General features: G+C 35.9%; 1 protein-coding gene across 2 annotated transcripts in view; it reads left to right on the plus strand.

The window, feature by feature from the left end:
* Positions 1 to 2,172: 2,172 nt before the first annotated feature.
* CABCOCO1 (ciliary associated calcium binding coiled-coil 1) overlaps positions 2,173 to 16,173 on the plus strand; it is a 104,633-nt gene continuing 90,632 nt past the window's right edge. For both annotated transcript variants that reach the window (XM_010376260.2, XM_030941066.1), the window contains exons 1-2: positions 2,173 to 2,355; positions 11,800 to 11,903. In XM_010376260.2, the coding sequence (XP_010374562.2) occupies positions 2,281 to 2,355; positions 11,800 to 11,903 (179 nt within the window). In that variant the 5' untranslated portion in view covers positions 2,173 to 2,280. The remainder of the gene's footprint in view (positions 2,356 to 11,799; positions 11,904 to 16,173) is intronic.

The raw sequence follows: 16,173 nt of genomic DNA on the forward strand, positions 1-16,173 counted from the left end.
TTCTTTAGAACAGAAACCTGAATTCAATTGATCAAGTAATATCAAGCTACCCCACATTTCAATGTGATGGGGTAAAAGTCAGTGGTCTTTTAAAAAAATAACTGTGAACTAGACCCATACGCTTCCTTTTCTCTTCTAGTCCTAAAGCAATAGACTAAGATAACAAATGGAATTTTGCAGGCTTTGGTTAGAGGCCTGTATCTTCAAAAGAGACCTAGGAAGGAAGACTTAAATGACTTCCCACGTAAGAAAGCATATCACCTACTGAGATTTGTCTTTCTTGTTGGCACCTATCTACAAAAGAAACGGGAGGCTAAAATCAGCTTCAACTTGTGCAAATTAAAAGTAACCTTCAGGCTAATGGGTTTTCAACACTACTTCTTACTGAGCAAAACATTTGTGTCCCATAAAATTAAATTACCTCCTCAAAACCGACTTCTCTAACAAATTACAACATTGAATTTTTTAAAGTAAAATTGCAATTCCTACAAAACAATTCCCCACTCCCTGAGGTAACCTTCCTATTACTGTTAGAATTGATTCCATCTTTAATGGAGTTTTGCATCTGGTTCTGGGGTCCAAAACCAAAAACAGGAGAAGAAAACCTAAAAACTGTCCAATAAATGGCAGCAAAATTAAAGGCCTGAAAAGTAAACCAAATCTTTGAGATCACTGGAACTCCACGTTAGAGAAATAAATGCTTTATCATGTCACCAAACACTAAATTCAAGGAATATGGTAGGGTCCTTACTTTGAAGAAGGTGACCAGCTATCTTCAATTTCTTTGGACCAGCGATCAGAAGGAAGTAATGAAAACAATTAAGCACTGTAATGACTTTCTAAGGTGGTGACTTTTGTATTAACTCTAGCAATCACTAAAAAGTGACTATATTTTCACCAAATGAAGAAGTTTTAACATGGTCCTATTAATGTCCTATATAATGGGATCCTATATAATGAGGTTGCAAGTCATTAACGTATTGTTGCATGCATTCTTTGTACTGAGAACTAAACTAGCCCCTTCAGTAGTGAAAATATCAAGGGAAACAGTAAAACCCACTTGAAAAGATGGGCCATACAAGACTAGAGACGACTTGAAAACACAGGTTGACAGTACAAATTGTAAACTTTGAACTATGAGACAATTTGAAGGCAAGGCACAGTTATGAGGTTATATAAAGCTAACGTGTCAAATTTGGTCTAAAAGACAATGGGCTAACATAAAGGAGAGGTTCATGATGAAATATTATCCTGGCAGCTGTGTACAAGGGACTAACGTCAGGAGCAACACAATATTAATACTAACACTAATAATATCAAACACAGACCACTACTAGGTGTCAAGGCTGATGTAAGCATTTTCATATATATATTAACCTGTTAAATCCTCATAGTCATGTTTGGAGGCCAACACTGTTATTTCATTCAGATGAGGAAACTGAATCACTTAAATAATGTCTGATTTTTACAGGAAGTGTCCTGCATAGCAACCTCCATGCAGGTAAATACAAGCCAAGTACATTTCATTTTCAAAGCAGGCGTTGATCATCCAAAGAAGTCAAGAATACTCATGCTGCAATGTGATATTTCGTATTGTTTTTAAATGTTTTTGTTGTGTAACACTTCAAATATATACAAAAGTAGAAAGAATAGTACACTGACGGAACCCCTTCCATTCACATACCTAATCTAGATTCATCTACTATACCTCCACTCATTTCCTGTGCCCCTCCCTCATTATTTTGGAATAAATCACATATTTTACATCATTTCATCATCACTAAATTGTTAGGCATGTATCTCTAAAAGATAAAGACATATTTTTCCTTCTAAACATGACCACAATACCACCATGATACTTTAGAATTTACAGTGATTGCTTAGTATCAAACATCAATCAGTGGTTGAAGTTCAAATAATATATCTTACTTTAATACTTGTTGAAACTTGCAATGTGCTAGCAGTAGGTACTTTGACATATATCATTTCATTTAAATTACTGCTACTTGAATTGCCTTTTCCCCACGTTCACTCCTACTATATACTGGAACGACTCTTGTCTCTTCAAGAGGATTCAGAGCCTCCGCAGCGGGCTGCTGTCGGCCTCCCTCCCGGCCTCCTGCTCCTCGGCGCGGTCCCCAGCCCTGTACCGGGCGGGAGGAGGCTCGGGCCCGGCGCCGCCTTCCGCTGGGATCTCTTCCCAGGCCCAGGGGCGCCGGCCCCACCCCAGTTGCCTAGGTGACGAGGGGCCGCTTCTCTCGGCCGGCCGAGATCGCGGCGATGTCGCAGGGGACGACTCCCTGGGGGCCGACCCCAGCAGGGCCGACCCCGGCGGGAACAACGCCCGAATCGGAGGTACGCCGCCCCTTTCCCTTCCGGGTCCCAATGCCGGTACCAGAGACCTCCGAGCGCTCATTACCCCTCCGCGGAGTCCGCGGCCGAGCCAAATCCAGTCTCTGAAAAGGCACCGCACGTCCGGCCCCGGCTGGGGAGCGGCCCAGGAGGGCGGCGGGGCTGGGAGCTGCGCTGGGGTCCCGGACACCCTCTGCTGCCCGGCGCCCCCCAGCTGTCCCCGGCGCGCCGTGCACGGTGCCAGCGGGTCTAAATGTATGAATTCTTCCATTGGACAGCTCTTGCCCAAACGCCCTCATAACCACGCGCTTCTACCGCAGGTTTTGTTTTTTGTTTTTTGGGTGTTTTTTTGTTTGTTTGTTTTGTTTTGTTTTAATTCTAAGTAAAATAAGTGATCTCAGATTTTTAAATGAGCCAGTCTCTTTGAAATTGCTACTAATTCTGTAATGATTACAGTTGCGATTGCTCAAAAGATGTCATGAAATAATAGCTGTTTACTGGTGATGGACTGATTAATATTAGAAGGTTGGTGTTTCCATTATTTTACCATTTTTCTAAGCAAATAAATACAGGTCAAAGGACACTGGCTGGAAAATCTTCTCTCGTTATGGCTTTAGTTGCTCATCAACTTGACTTTAAGGAATGTATTTAATCTCCTTGGACACCAATGGCCTCCTGTGTGACAAAAGGTTGATCTTTAGGCCCCTCCCGTCACCAGCTCTCCATAATAAATGGGTTTTAAGTAACTTTACTCATAAACTTAATATCCTGAGATTGTAAGAACACATCTGCCGTGCCAGATATTACAAACAAAACATGTTTAAATCTTTGCACACAGAGTCTATTATTATTGTTCCTAGGAAGTTGTTTTTCTTCCGTCAAGGCTCTAAAGGTGAATAATCATGTCTTAATTAACATTGCTTGTCTTCATTATTCGTTGTTCTAAACAACATTCTTTGTGCAGAAGATAAGTGTTAGCTACAATTTTATAATGAGGAAACACAGAGAGCCAATAATTCCATGCCTTGCTCAGAGATATGTAAGCTGTTCCCAGCCGAGATTCCTACCAAAATCAAATGCAGACCGCTAAGGCATGCGGACTCTCATATGAGCCTTTTGAAATTAGCAGACATTAAAGTACATTTTAATGTGATAAACTGGTTACTAAGCCTATTATTCCCTTGTGATCTCTAATGTAAGTAATACAATTTCAAAAGTAGCACAGGAAATTTTCCAATTAAATTGTGTTATTTAAATAATACCAAGCTTAAGACAATGCACAATTGTCAGTGTACACATACAGATGCTCACCCATGTAGATCATGTCCCTTCCAAAAAGACTGATCATTTGGGGTTTTAATGAATCTGGACTTTAAAAATTACATAATTTTTTAAAAGATGTAAAGAAGTGCTATGCTACGGGAGAAAAGACATCATTTGATAATGGTCGAGTCAGATGAATGAGCTAGTTACAGGCCTTACATGATTATCTACCCTCTTAGGATTGTCAGCTTGCACATTTGTCAGCTTCTTGGAGGGGCAGGTATTCTCATGACATGCAATTCAGGATGTGCTTAATCACTTAGTAACAAACAGAAGAAATCAAGTTGAAACAGAGACTCAATTAGCAGTGCTCATTTACTAAGATAACACACTAATTCGCTGCTTGGTGGAAACTCCATTTTCCATTTTAATGAAAGCAGAGTTCCTGTAGTTCATGGGGAATATAGTTGATCCACAGAGCTGTGTCATTCGTTAAAACAAGTCCTGCCTGCCACCCACTTGTGCTGGTTAGGGGTGTCATATGTTAGATAGAAAAGATGGCAAGATTCTTTCTTGTGGTCTGTTCCCAAGGCCACCACTTTTTAGGTAAATACTGAAAGGTTCTTCTCAGATCAGATTATTTACAGTGTTGATCCCCCAACAGCTAATCACTTATGGTGTCATTTCTAATAAATTCTGTATCCAAAATGACTTAGCCAATAGCCCATGTAGTCGACTGAGCGAAACAGTACTGAATTAGTTCCTTTCTTGCCAAGTGCATCAGAAAGAAAGCATAAGCTTTCAGTAGTCCCATGTTTCCCATTTGTTGTTTGTGGCCAATACCTAGAATAGAAGTAATTATCCCAATCACATAGTAGGTGCTCAGTAAATTATGACTAATTAAAATCATGGATTGTCTGTGGCATGCCAGGAAAGGTGGTTATCATAGATTAAAATCTACTCTGTGAGTTACTGTGAACAAGCAGATATGAGGTGCAGATCCAGAGAACTAATTTTTTCTGTGACATTGAATAAGTCCTGCTTGCCAGCCTTTCTGAATTCATCATCCTGAGTTCTTTACTAATACTGGAGGAAATGCCTCCCTTTACATGGTAAAACTAAACTTTTGGCAGATATCTGTATGAATGCATAACAGAAAAAAATGACAAAAATCTGAAAATAAATGTTTGTTATGAATAGACCTGTAAGTGAAAGGAGTTTATAAATGTGTACTTGGAATTCAGTGATCAATCTTGTATCAATAATTTGTTCATATACTGACTTTCTTAATATCTTCAAAAATATCTAGGGAATAGAATCATAAGTAGTAGACTTACAAGGAATATACTTCAACTTACATCAGAGACCTAAAAGAAAACACAGGCCGGGCGCGGTGACTCAAGCCTGTAATCCCAGCACTTTGGGAGGCCGAGACGGGCGGATCACGAGGTCAGGAGATCGAGATCATCCTGGCTAACATATTGAAACCCCGTCTCTACTAAAAAATACAAAAAAACTAGCCAGGGAACGTGGCGGGCGCCTGTAGTCCCAGCTACTCGGGAGGCTGAGGCAGGAGAATGGCGTAAACCCGGGAGGCGGAGCTTGCAGTGAGCTGAGATCCGGCCACTGCACTCCAGCCTGGGCGACAGAGCGAGACTCCGTCTCAAAAAAAAAAAAAAAAAAGAAAACACAAATGATTATTTCCCAATTGCTTCTTCTGAATAGTGTCTCTTACAGTATGACCACATCACCCAATAGGTGACAATTAATGCATTCACGGCTTTATCAGGATAGGACACTTACATAATTTTGAGGGGAAAGATGATGTAACCTGTCTAGGAGATCATCAACATCTCCTGGAGCAGGCCATAGACAACTCTCTGCACATTGGGTGGTCCCTAAAGATTTTAGAAAAGAGACCCCACTCCATCATTACAGAGAAAACTCAGGGCTCAATTGAGCAGCAAAAGCATCCGTTTCCCGCAACATCAGTGTCATTCAAGAAGTATTTCTTGAAGTTATGAATAATTCAATGTAAGTGAACACATTGTGATCACATAGTACAGATCAACCTATGCAGGCTATGGGGAAAACGCCAAAAACGTCACTTAAAATATTGTTGAGAAAACAGTACTAATGGAACTCAAAATGTGAGTACATGGTAGTTGTATTTTTCAGACACTTAGAACCTGTAGCAAATTCTGGCTGCAGCATGGAGATATTGACAAACACTTAGGCTTGTCATTCTTACTGTCGGCCTTTGGGTTTACTGTCTTATGTAAGAAGTTCTGCTTCTCCTCTCCCTTTTGTCTTCCTGCCTAGATGGCACAAATCATCTTCAAAATTTTTCTAATATTTAAAGTTGTATTTTACTATGAATTTGGTCTTTAGCAAGTCTAGAATATTTTTATATTTGAAATGAGGATCTAATTTTATTTCCTTCTAGAAGTGAATTACCGATTATATCAGCTTCATTTACTAAATAAACTATCCTGTCTCTTCCTATTGAGAACAGACTGACTGTTGCTATCACATTATACATATATATGAATGGACAAAATAGGCAGCAGAAGAGAATAGCAAATCCAAAAATATGGGTGTATATTATATATATAATTTTATATACTATATATAAATATAATTACATTATATATAAATTTTATATATTATATATAAATATAATCATATGTTGCACATACATTTTACATATCATATATAAGTATAAATTATATATTTTATTACATACATTTTTATTTTTAAAAAATTTATATATGTCTATATAAAATAAATTTTTGGATCCTCTATGCTTTTCCACTCACATGTTTGTCCATTAATGTGTCAATATCATGTCGTTTTATATTCATCTTTAAAATCTACTTTGGAAAGTTCATTCTATTTTTTTTGACAAGTATGTCTTCTTCCATAGGAACTAAAAAGTTATTTTGTAAAGTTCCAGAATAATCTCATTGGGGTTTGAGATTGTCATTACATTACATTTATAATGTAGGAAGGACTTAGTTCTTTGAATTTGAAAGTTTTTAATAAATCTCTTTTATCAAGTCTTGTTCTTGAACTTTTGATAGTTTTATAATTTATATAGATACTCTACCTTTCTCATTATATTTATAACCAAGTATAATTCAATCAAGATTTTACCATTTCTGTTTCTAATTAGCCTCTTATATAGGAGAAAACTGACTTTTATATATTTATGTTATATAGAACCATCTTGCCAAATTTTTTTATTAGCAATAACATTTTTGTTAGTACAACGTCAGCTTTCTTAGGTATGCAACCTTGTAATCTTCAAATAAGGATTTTTAAATTTCCTCATTTCTGCTATTTAAGTTACATATTTAGTTTTCTTACTGTATTAGCTAGAACATCTATAGTGTGTTGAATTACAATAATGTTAGCATCCATAACCTTTTTTTAGTTCCTTGTTTTCGTAAGAAGGACTTAGGATTTCACTATTCAATATGATGCTTGCAATATGATTTTGCCAAACAGTCTTTTTCGTGTTTAGCGTTTTTGTCTTTTCATATTTTACTGGGAGTTTTGCTGCTGAGTCTTAGTAAGTGCATGTTTATTATATATTTAAATAATCATAAAATTTGTACCACTTAATTTGACATAAAAATTCTATTAGACCTGTTAATGATGATCCATCCTTGAATCTCTAAAATTAATCTTATTTGGTCATAGGTATATCTTGTAATTGTTTTAGTACATTTCAAGATTAGATTTTCTAAGATGTATTTTAATTATAATTTTTGCATCTGCATTGATTTGTGATTTTGGTTTATAATTTCCTTTTTTTGTTAGTTCAGGGTTTTGTGTGTAGACTATGCTGGCCTCTTAAAAATGAACTCTCTATAGTCTGTAAATATTATTCTAACGTAGAATTTATGTGTTCTTTGATTAATAAGTAAAACTACAAGTGTAAAACCATCTGGGCGTGGTGACTTTTTAGAAAGCAGACTTCCAGTTTAGTTCATCTCTGATCAGATCAATTTTGTCATCTACCCTTGATCAATTTTGAGAACTTACATTTTCCCAGGAAATCACCCACTTTCTTAAAATTTTCTAATATATTGCCCCTGAATGTGACAAAATTTATTTTACGTTTTAGTCACATTTGTCAAAAATTTGCCTATTTTATTAACTATTCTAAGGAATCAGCTCTTGCGTTTACTTATTCTTCTTTCACTTTATTTTATTGTTTTTTAAAATACTGGCTTTTTAGCTTCATAGCAGGACTATGGTAAGGTGAATGAGGCACTCTCCTTGGGCACAGAATTGAAAGAAGTGCCAAAATACTCAGTAATCAAGATAAGTCGTATGTTAATGCAATACTTTAAAACATCAAACCTAATGCCCCCAAAAAATCCCTGGTGGATTACATTTTTCAATAAGGACCAGATCTGTATTACTGACTTTTCCTTTTGCTTCAGCTCCAATATGACTTAGCACAGCACTGCTCCTGTTCCTTGGTTCATTTACTTTCAGGCTTGAAAACAACAACAACAATAACAACAACAAAAACAAAAACACCTTCCAAGTCTAGAATTTGCAGACCAGTCTATGTCCTCTGTGACTAGGAAACTTCTCCTTAGTAATCTTTGGTGAAATCTGTTATCTTTCTTTTGATGAATACTTATTAAGAATCTTTTTAATATAAAGCACCACCAGTGATGGATATAAAGATGTCCTTAAAAGTTTACATTCTAGAAAGAAAAAATATATACAAATGTGAAAAGTTTAGTTGACATTAGAGAGGGGAAAAAATTAGAGAAAAACATTATCTGGCAGATAGTATCAGGCTTATAGTTTTACTGCTCTTGGAATAACTCCTAAAATCCACCAGGTGGTGGAGTAAAATGAATTAACAATGCCATTTAACTTACATATTTTCCTAGTTGGAGATGTAATTTTACAGAGAAAGCCACAATTACATAGCACATATTTTAGCTTATTTATGAATTTTCTATTAAATCTTTAATTTTTACAAAGCAGAATGTATGTGTTGAAAGATTAAACATTTTTAGCCATCTGATATCCTTCTCATGTAAGGCACTGTATAAACAAACAAGAAAGCGGTCTGGTTTAAAATAGGTCCAGGAGTATAATTTAAAACAAAAGAAAAAACCTAGAGGCAAACTCCCCTAAAAGATGATTATATGAAGCCTGCAAATTTTAGTAAAAGAATGAGGCTCTAATATTAGGCATCTTAGCTAGAATTAGTACTGTCCAAAAGGTTAAGATTATTGGGTTCTCTTTCGTATAGTTCTTGTGTGGCCTACTTTCCTCCTATCCAGAGATTTTTCAAATCAGATAAATTGATCTGAATGTCTGTATAATTCACTTTTCATGTATATCTTTATTCATTATTAATATGACAGTAATCTTGTGTGTATTAAAACACATAAAAATGATATTTAATATGAATTCAAATTTAGGTTCAAATGACTTGCCTTGAGTCATAAAATTAATCAGTAGTCAAACTATCATGAGATCTGGAGTTCCCCTAAGTCCTGCTTTTCATCATGCTCCAGTATCTAACAATGTCATCAGATGATGAAGATGAATTTAGACAGTCAGTTAGCAACCTATGTTGACATATCAAGAACTGCGGAATTCTAAAAAGAAATGAAAGATTGAATGACTGTCCCTGAGGAATTTACAATCTAATGGGATTGACACCGTAGGAATAATTATACTTTACCACTAATAAAAATGTATATAACCAAAATCATTTAAACAAATATATAACCATATATTATAGATCAAAACAGTATCCTAAACAAAAACTGGGTGCATTTAATTCAATTTGTAAGTATCTGAGTACCTACTAGATGCAGCATACTAAAATACTTTTTCCTTAATGAGTTTATAATCTAATTATATGACCTAATTATATGACCTAGACCCACCCTAGCTTACAAAAAAAGTGGCTAATAATGTAGCATATTTTATTTCTAAATTAGATTTTCAAAGATAAAAACGTAGCACAATAACCTAACATTAAATTACAAACATTAAGCCAATTACCATTACCAATAAGTGGTAGGTTTGATATTTTTCCACTCTTGAAAAAGAAAAAGAATTTGGTATGTTATCTGGTAAACTACAGCAAGGCAGTTTTTTTTTTTTTTTTTTTTTTTTTTTTTTTTTGCTGCCCTTATCTATCAGAACTCAGTTGCATGGAACACTCAATAACTATTTGTTGAACTGAGAAACATTTGCCCTCTTTCCCCACAAAGTCTCATAATTTTTTATTTTTGTGTAGCTGCTGCTGTCTTGCCTCTATTTCCCAATCTCCTCTTCCGTCTCCCCTTCACATCTCTTCTCTGCATGCCCTGGCTTTGAGCAGTCTCATCCATTGTCACAGTTGCAGTTGACTCCTAAACCAACGTCTGTAAACTTGACCTTTGTGACTCCAGCCTTTCTAACTAAACTCTAAACATTTCTTTCTCGCTATTAGTATTCCACCTTAAACTCAGCCACTGAAATCAACTCATCATCTTGCTATTTAAAAATTAGCATCATCTTCCAACACTCTATTTCTAGCATATAGAAAGGGTTGGCTGAGTGCGGTGGCTCACACCTATAATCCCAACGCTTTGGGAGGCTGAGGCGGGCGGATCATGAGTTCAGGAGATCGAGACCATCCTGGCTAACACGGTGAAACCCCATCTCTACTAAAAATACAAAAAAATTAGGCGGACGTGGTGGCAGGCGCCTGTAGTCCCAGCTACTCCGGAGGCTGAGACAGGAGAATGGCGTGAACCTGGGAGGCGGAGCTTGCAGTGGGCCGAGATTGGGCCACTGCACTCCAGCCTGGGGGACAGAACAAGACTCCGTCTCAAAAAAAAAAAAAAAAAAAAAGTTGACATGTACAGTTATGCAGGTTGTGCTCTGAACAAAAGCACTTGGCTGAGGGGTGAGTGGGGTCTAAAACTAGACTCTATTCACAGGCAATACACTTGGACACAGGGCTGTGTCAGCCTTAGGCAAATCTTTTTAGCACTTCCTCCACCCAAAGAGGATACCTTTGTCTAACGCACATAAAGGTGGTGTATGTATTATTAGTATCACCACCATTTTCTCCAACTCACCTATTTCAGAAACTCAGAATCTCCATTCTTTCTCTCCTCTTTTAGGCCCCCATAACATGACTACATTCACCACTTTCTTTTCATCCACACTGCCAAGGAGACCAGAGCAGTGCAATGCTTCATCCCTGCACTGTTTAAATGACCTCTTTGTTTAACTCTTCCTCTGCTCCTGTCTTTCCTTCACCCTCCAGTAGATTACCCTTCCTTAAAGCACAGTTTTGTCTTGTCATTTACCTGCTCAGAACCTTCATGGTTCTGAGCGCTACTAGCTGTGTTACCAGAAACAAACTTCTCAGACTACCATTGTTCAACCAGCCAGGGTCTAAAATATCTATGATGCCTTCACAATGTCCTGTACTCTGTGAACACTCACTTGTTGAATCATTAAATTTAAGATCGCCCACCATACCTTTCCAATGCCCACTTCCACCTAAGTCCAACTAGTCCTCCTCATGTAACCTAGGTAACATTGTGAATTGCTAATATTTACAGAACTCATTCCTAACTATCCTATCTTCATAACCTCGGTGTGGCTGGTTCATTCACATGGGGCATTGGCCACACCCAACCCTCCAAAGCCTATTCCTGGAACTCCTCTCTGTAGAGTTTCCTTGTCTTTTGCCTATACTTGTCCTTTCTTTTAGACTGAATGCTGCATTTATTATGGCTTACTTGTGTTCTTTTCTTCTTTTAAAATCACCTAGGCTTGTTCCTCTCACTAGATGTTAAGCTTCTTGAGGTTAGCACATCTTTCTTGTTTGTATTTGCCTCCTCATAAGCCCTAGATTCAATGAGGAATGTGCAGATAATAAATATTTGTCGAATTGGGAACCATCGCCCAGTTGTACATATGCCCCAAAGACAGATTGACTGTTAGCCGTTTGACTTTTCAGGTAAAGGTACCATTGCATAATATGGAGAAGAAAAAATGTCATCTCGAAGGTGGTTGTTTTTAAATGTTTGTCCTGACAGCAACTAGACCATAAGAAGAACCAATTTTGATATTATTGGGTTTAATATATGAATGTACGATTGCAATAACTCACTCTGCATTGTGTTTTGGTAGAGAGACACTGAATTCCAGGAGCGTGAAAAGATTCTGTCTCCGGATTTTCTTTCAGTTGCCCAAATCACTGATTTGTTAACGGAGGACATCGATGGAGTTCAAGAGTAAGCACTTCCCTATTACAATCACATGTAGAAGAACAATTCGAGTTTTGCATCTGTAAACCATTGTGATTACGTATTTAAGATTTCTTCAAAATATTTATTATGATATTATGCGCTGAAATATATCTGGACTCCGAAACACAAAAATTCTCAAATAACTGACTTTTTGCACTACTCAACAGTCTCCTTTATAAAGAAAATGTATTGCAAACCAGCTTACTAATACTTACCAAGAGCAGAAGTTTGTTGATAAAAGCAAGCTCTAGCATATGCCATCTTCTTTTCTCTTTCATTCATAAAACTGTCAGTATGCACATTAACTTAAAGGATGTTCTCCCTCATTGTAAGAAAAGTAAGTTGTGTTTCCTGTCATGATAATGGCCAATACACTTTATTTTTTTGGAAATCTTGAGTATTTGCCATCCGCCTGTGATTTTCATCAGAAATAATGCTATACTAAGTACTCTGAGTACATGTTGCTTAAAAATGTGAATACGATGGAATTTATAGGCAGTAATTACAATATATGTACATCTCACTCTTTAGGCCATTTATTTCTATAGTAGATCATCTATTTAGAACTTTTGTCAGATATATCCAACAACATAATATCCTAAAAGGTATTTTTCATAATCACCCATTTAAAAAATGACCCTAATTTAGAATGGAAGCCTAATTGGCCATCACGTGTGGAGAGTGGGGATGATGTCATGCACTAGCATCCTGGTATCAGGTCTCCGCAGGCCAGTCCTTGGGACACAAGCAGGGTGTCGTGGACCATAACGGACAAATAGAAAATGACTCTGTCAGTGGTTATCACTGACAAATCTTACAAATGTTATAGCATAAAGATGACTCGCTACTGAGAAGGGAATATGACAAATGTCCTGGCTGGAAGAAAAATCCGAGAAGGGAAGGTTTATCAAGAACGGGTGAATAATACTGACAGGGCTCTTCCCGAACTCTCAGCTCCAGCGCTAGCAACCTCTGCTGGAAATGGATGATCTGTGATCAGCCATACTGCTTACTATCTGCATCTCTACAAGCATGAGTGAATTTAAAATTTCACAGATTTTTAAGCAAGTATCTCCTGATGATTTTACCATTTTTATAGAAATTAAGGTTTGTTAGGAATTCTGATTCTTAATGTAAGAATTGATCCATGATACCACTGATCATGTCTTTACATAAAATGTTATATTACTTTTCCAGGTAACCCCAAATGTTATTGATCATTGCAATACAAAACAATAGGTATTTGATACTAGGCAAAATAGCACAATGCAAATGGCACACATTTTATACAGTTCGTAATGTATTTATATTAAATGTCAAGTAAAAGATATATTAAATACAATTAATATTAAATAAAAGATATTGCAAATAAGTGCTTTTTAGAATTATTTCTTCCCATGTTGTAAATTTTGCTATGTATCATACTTTGTGTGATGATTTTTTTAAATTATAGGCTCTCTTTGTTGTTAAATATCTAAATTCTGAACATATTTTTAATCTTTAGGGGGTAAGGCCTAGGATACAGTAAATGATACAGAAGGTGTTGCAGAAGTTAGCAGTGTAACAACAGCCAGGTTCAATAGCAGGTTGACCTTTTTGGACTGTCTCATTAATGTAGAAATCACCTGAAGTGACCTCAAATTTTAAGACATCATCTTTGGATAAATAACATCAGTATTATGTTAGGAGCCATTTCTTTGTAAAACAATTTTCTTGAGATTTTTTACATGATTTTTGTAATAGTAATCCTGAAATATTTGCAATCTGTCACTCACTTTCAATTTAAAATAGCATTATTGTAAATGGGGGTTATATGCTTTTCAAAATGACAGAAATATAGTTTAAATATCCTATCACCAAGTGACAGAAGTATGTGAAAATCATACAGTCTACAAAGTTATAAGCCTATTTAAATAAGTTAGAAGACATCAACACATTTCCCTACCTCTTAAAATTAAAAATTGCTCTCCATGAAAGCAGCCAACCAAATGAAACATTAAAGTATCATTAAAACATATTTCTGAAATTCACTGTAAGCAGTTAAATGTCTGGGTACATCTCTCATGATCCCTTAGCTGCTATCCATCATAAATATTTTAATGTAACCTTGACTTTATTTATAGATCCATCTCAATCTTTTTAAAAAAGAATAAGGACTAAAATGAAAGTAACTATATAAACACAAAAATAACACTGAGACATCTTTAATAACCTTTTGGTAACTGGGCCTCCATGAGCTATTTAGCTCTTGCCTTGAGGCTTATTTCTGCATGTCATATTTAAGAATCAAAATGCACCCCATTGTCAAGAACATGCAAGAAGAATGTAATATTTTTACCCAAATTCTCGGTGAGACAAAATAGATAGGTATATCACCTATCATCACTATACCAAACTTCCTAAAACACAGTGAATCATCTTTCTCTTTCCCTACATTCTCTCATGTTACAGCTGTAGCCATCTCTCCCCCTCTCTCCTGTTCCAGCTCCCCTTATTCCCAGAGAAAAAGTTTACATATTTGCCAGTAAAATACTGGAAACTGTGCATTCAAACCGTAGCAGTATCTTGCTCCAAATGCCTCCCTACATAATCTTTGGAGTGAAATGACTGAGCAAAGAATGGAAATGATAAATCCTTAGCCCTGTGGTTCAAGTTAAAAGGGAAGAGACAAATGGTATTAGGGAAAGTGGTGGAGAGAGTGTCGGGGACAGCAAAAGTGAAAAAGGTCAAAGAGATTTCACCAAAATATTCTTTGGCAAGTAGTTACTGTCATTCAAACACTGCTAAACATTGAAAAGTAAAAATAAAAAGCAAAGAACATATGCAAATATTCAGGGCAAATACTTAATTAAAAATACATGGTGTGCAGATGGCAGATGATGAGTACACTTAGAAGGAAAACTAACTGCTAGAAACAGAAGAAAATGTTAGGTTGAAGCTAATAGTTAAAGAGGGCATCAGCTTCACAAAACAAGAGAACAAAAACTAAAAAACATGGTAAAATATATAGAGAAGTAACTTTTAGAACTAAGGCAAGAAACTAAGGCTAAGAGTAAAACCAATGTAGAACTTACCTTGCTGAAAATCAAGTCAGTAACATGGAAGACAAATTTAAGAAAACTTACATAAAGTGTAGATTAAAGCAATTATTTGAAGAAGCTAGAATATACATTCAACGTAGTCAATCAGAAAAAAATAATCTACACTTCATAAAAGCTTTGAATATTGCCAAAGAATATTTTGGTGAAATCTCTTTGACCTTTTTCACTTTTGCTGTCCCCGACACTCTCTCCACCACTTTCCCTAATACCATTTGTCTCTTCCCTTTTAACTTGAACCACAGGGCTAAGGATTTATCATTTCCATTCTTTGCTCAGTCATTTCACTCCAAAGATTATGTAGGGAGGCATTTGGAGCAAGATACTGCTACGGTTTGAATGCACAGTTTCCAGTATTTTACTGGCAAATATGTAAACTTTTTAATTTTAGTAGAATATTTTAATATTTTAGTAGAATAAAACTTCATGTATTGCCTTTTTGTGGGAGAAATTTAAAGCAAGTCACCTAAAGAGGAAAATAACAGGCCTCAGACTTTTCCTTAGCAAAGTTAGTCTGCAAAAATCAGTGGTGCAACAAGTAACCAAAATTTAGGAAGTCAAAAGAGTATGATTGCAAAATAAAATACTAATTTTGTCTGATGTTTAGTTATAGGGGCAACAAGACATTGCAATATTTAGAACAACTCAGAAAATACAGTATTCCTGTGGTGTTATTGAAAAATTTACTTCATAACCCAGCTGAAAGATAAATTTTGAATTTTAAACAGCAAAACTGCCAATGAGAAATTGTGATATAAGAAGCCTGGTAGTAAGTACGGGTCATTTAAAATTAAAATTAAATCCAATATGATAATAATAGACTGAAATAGTTATTCTAGAACTTGTCAACAAAAATAGGCAAGCACATGAGAAAAAAGGTAATTGAATTTCCTTTTCTCACCAAAATAAAACTGAATTGAAGCAGATGACCCCTATTTACAGTAATGCTATTTTAAATTGAAAGTGAGTGAGTGCAAATACTTCAAGATTAGTGTTACAAAAATCATAAAATCACAAGAAAATTGCTTTAAGAAATGGCTCATAACAAAATGCTTTTAAAAACTTGTATCATAAATCTAAAGGGTTAATATCCCTAAGTAGGCAAAAAACTTTTATAAACTTATACGAAAAAGTAACCAATAGAGGACATTAAAAAG

Source organism: Rhinopithecus roxellana, chromosome 11 (assembly GCF_007565055.1).
Source record: "Rhinopithecus roxellana isolate Shanxi Qingling chromosome 11, ASM756505v1, whole genome shotgun sequence".
Lineage (NCBI taxonomy): Eukaryota > Metazoa > Chordata > Mammalia > Primates > Cercopithecidae > Rhinopithecus > Rhinopithecus roxellana.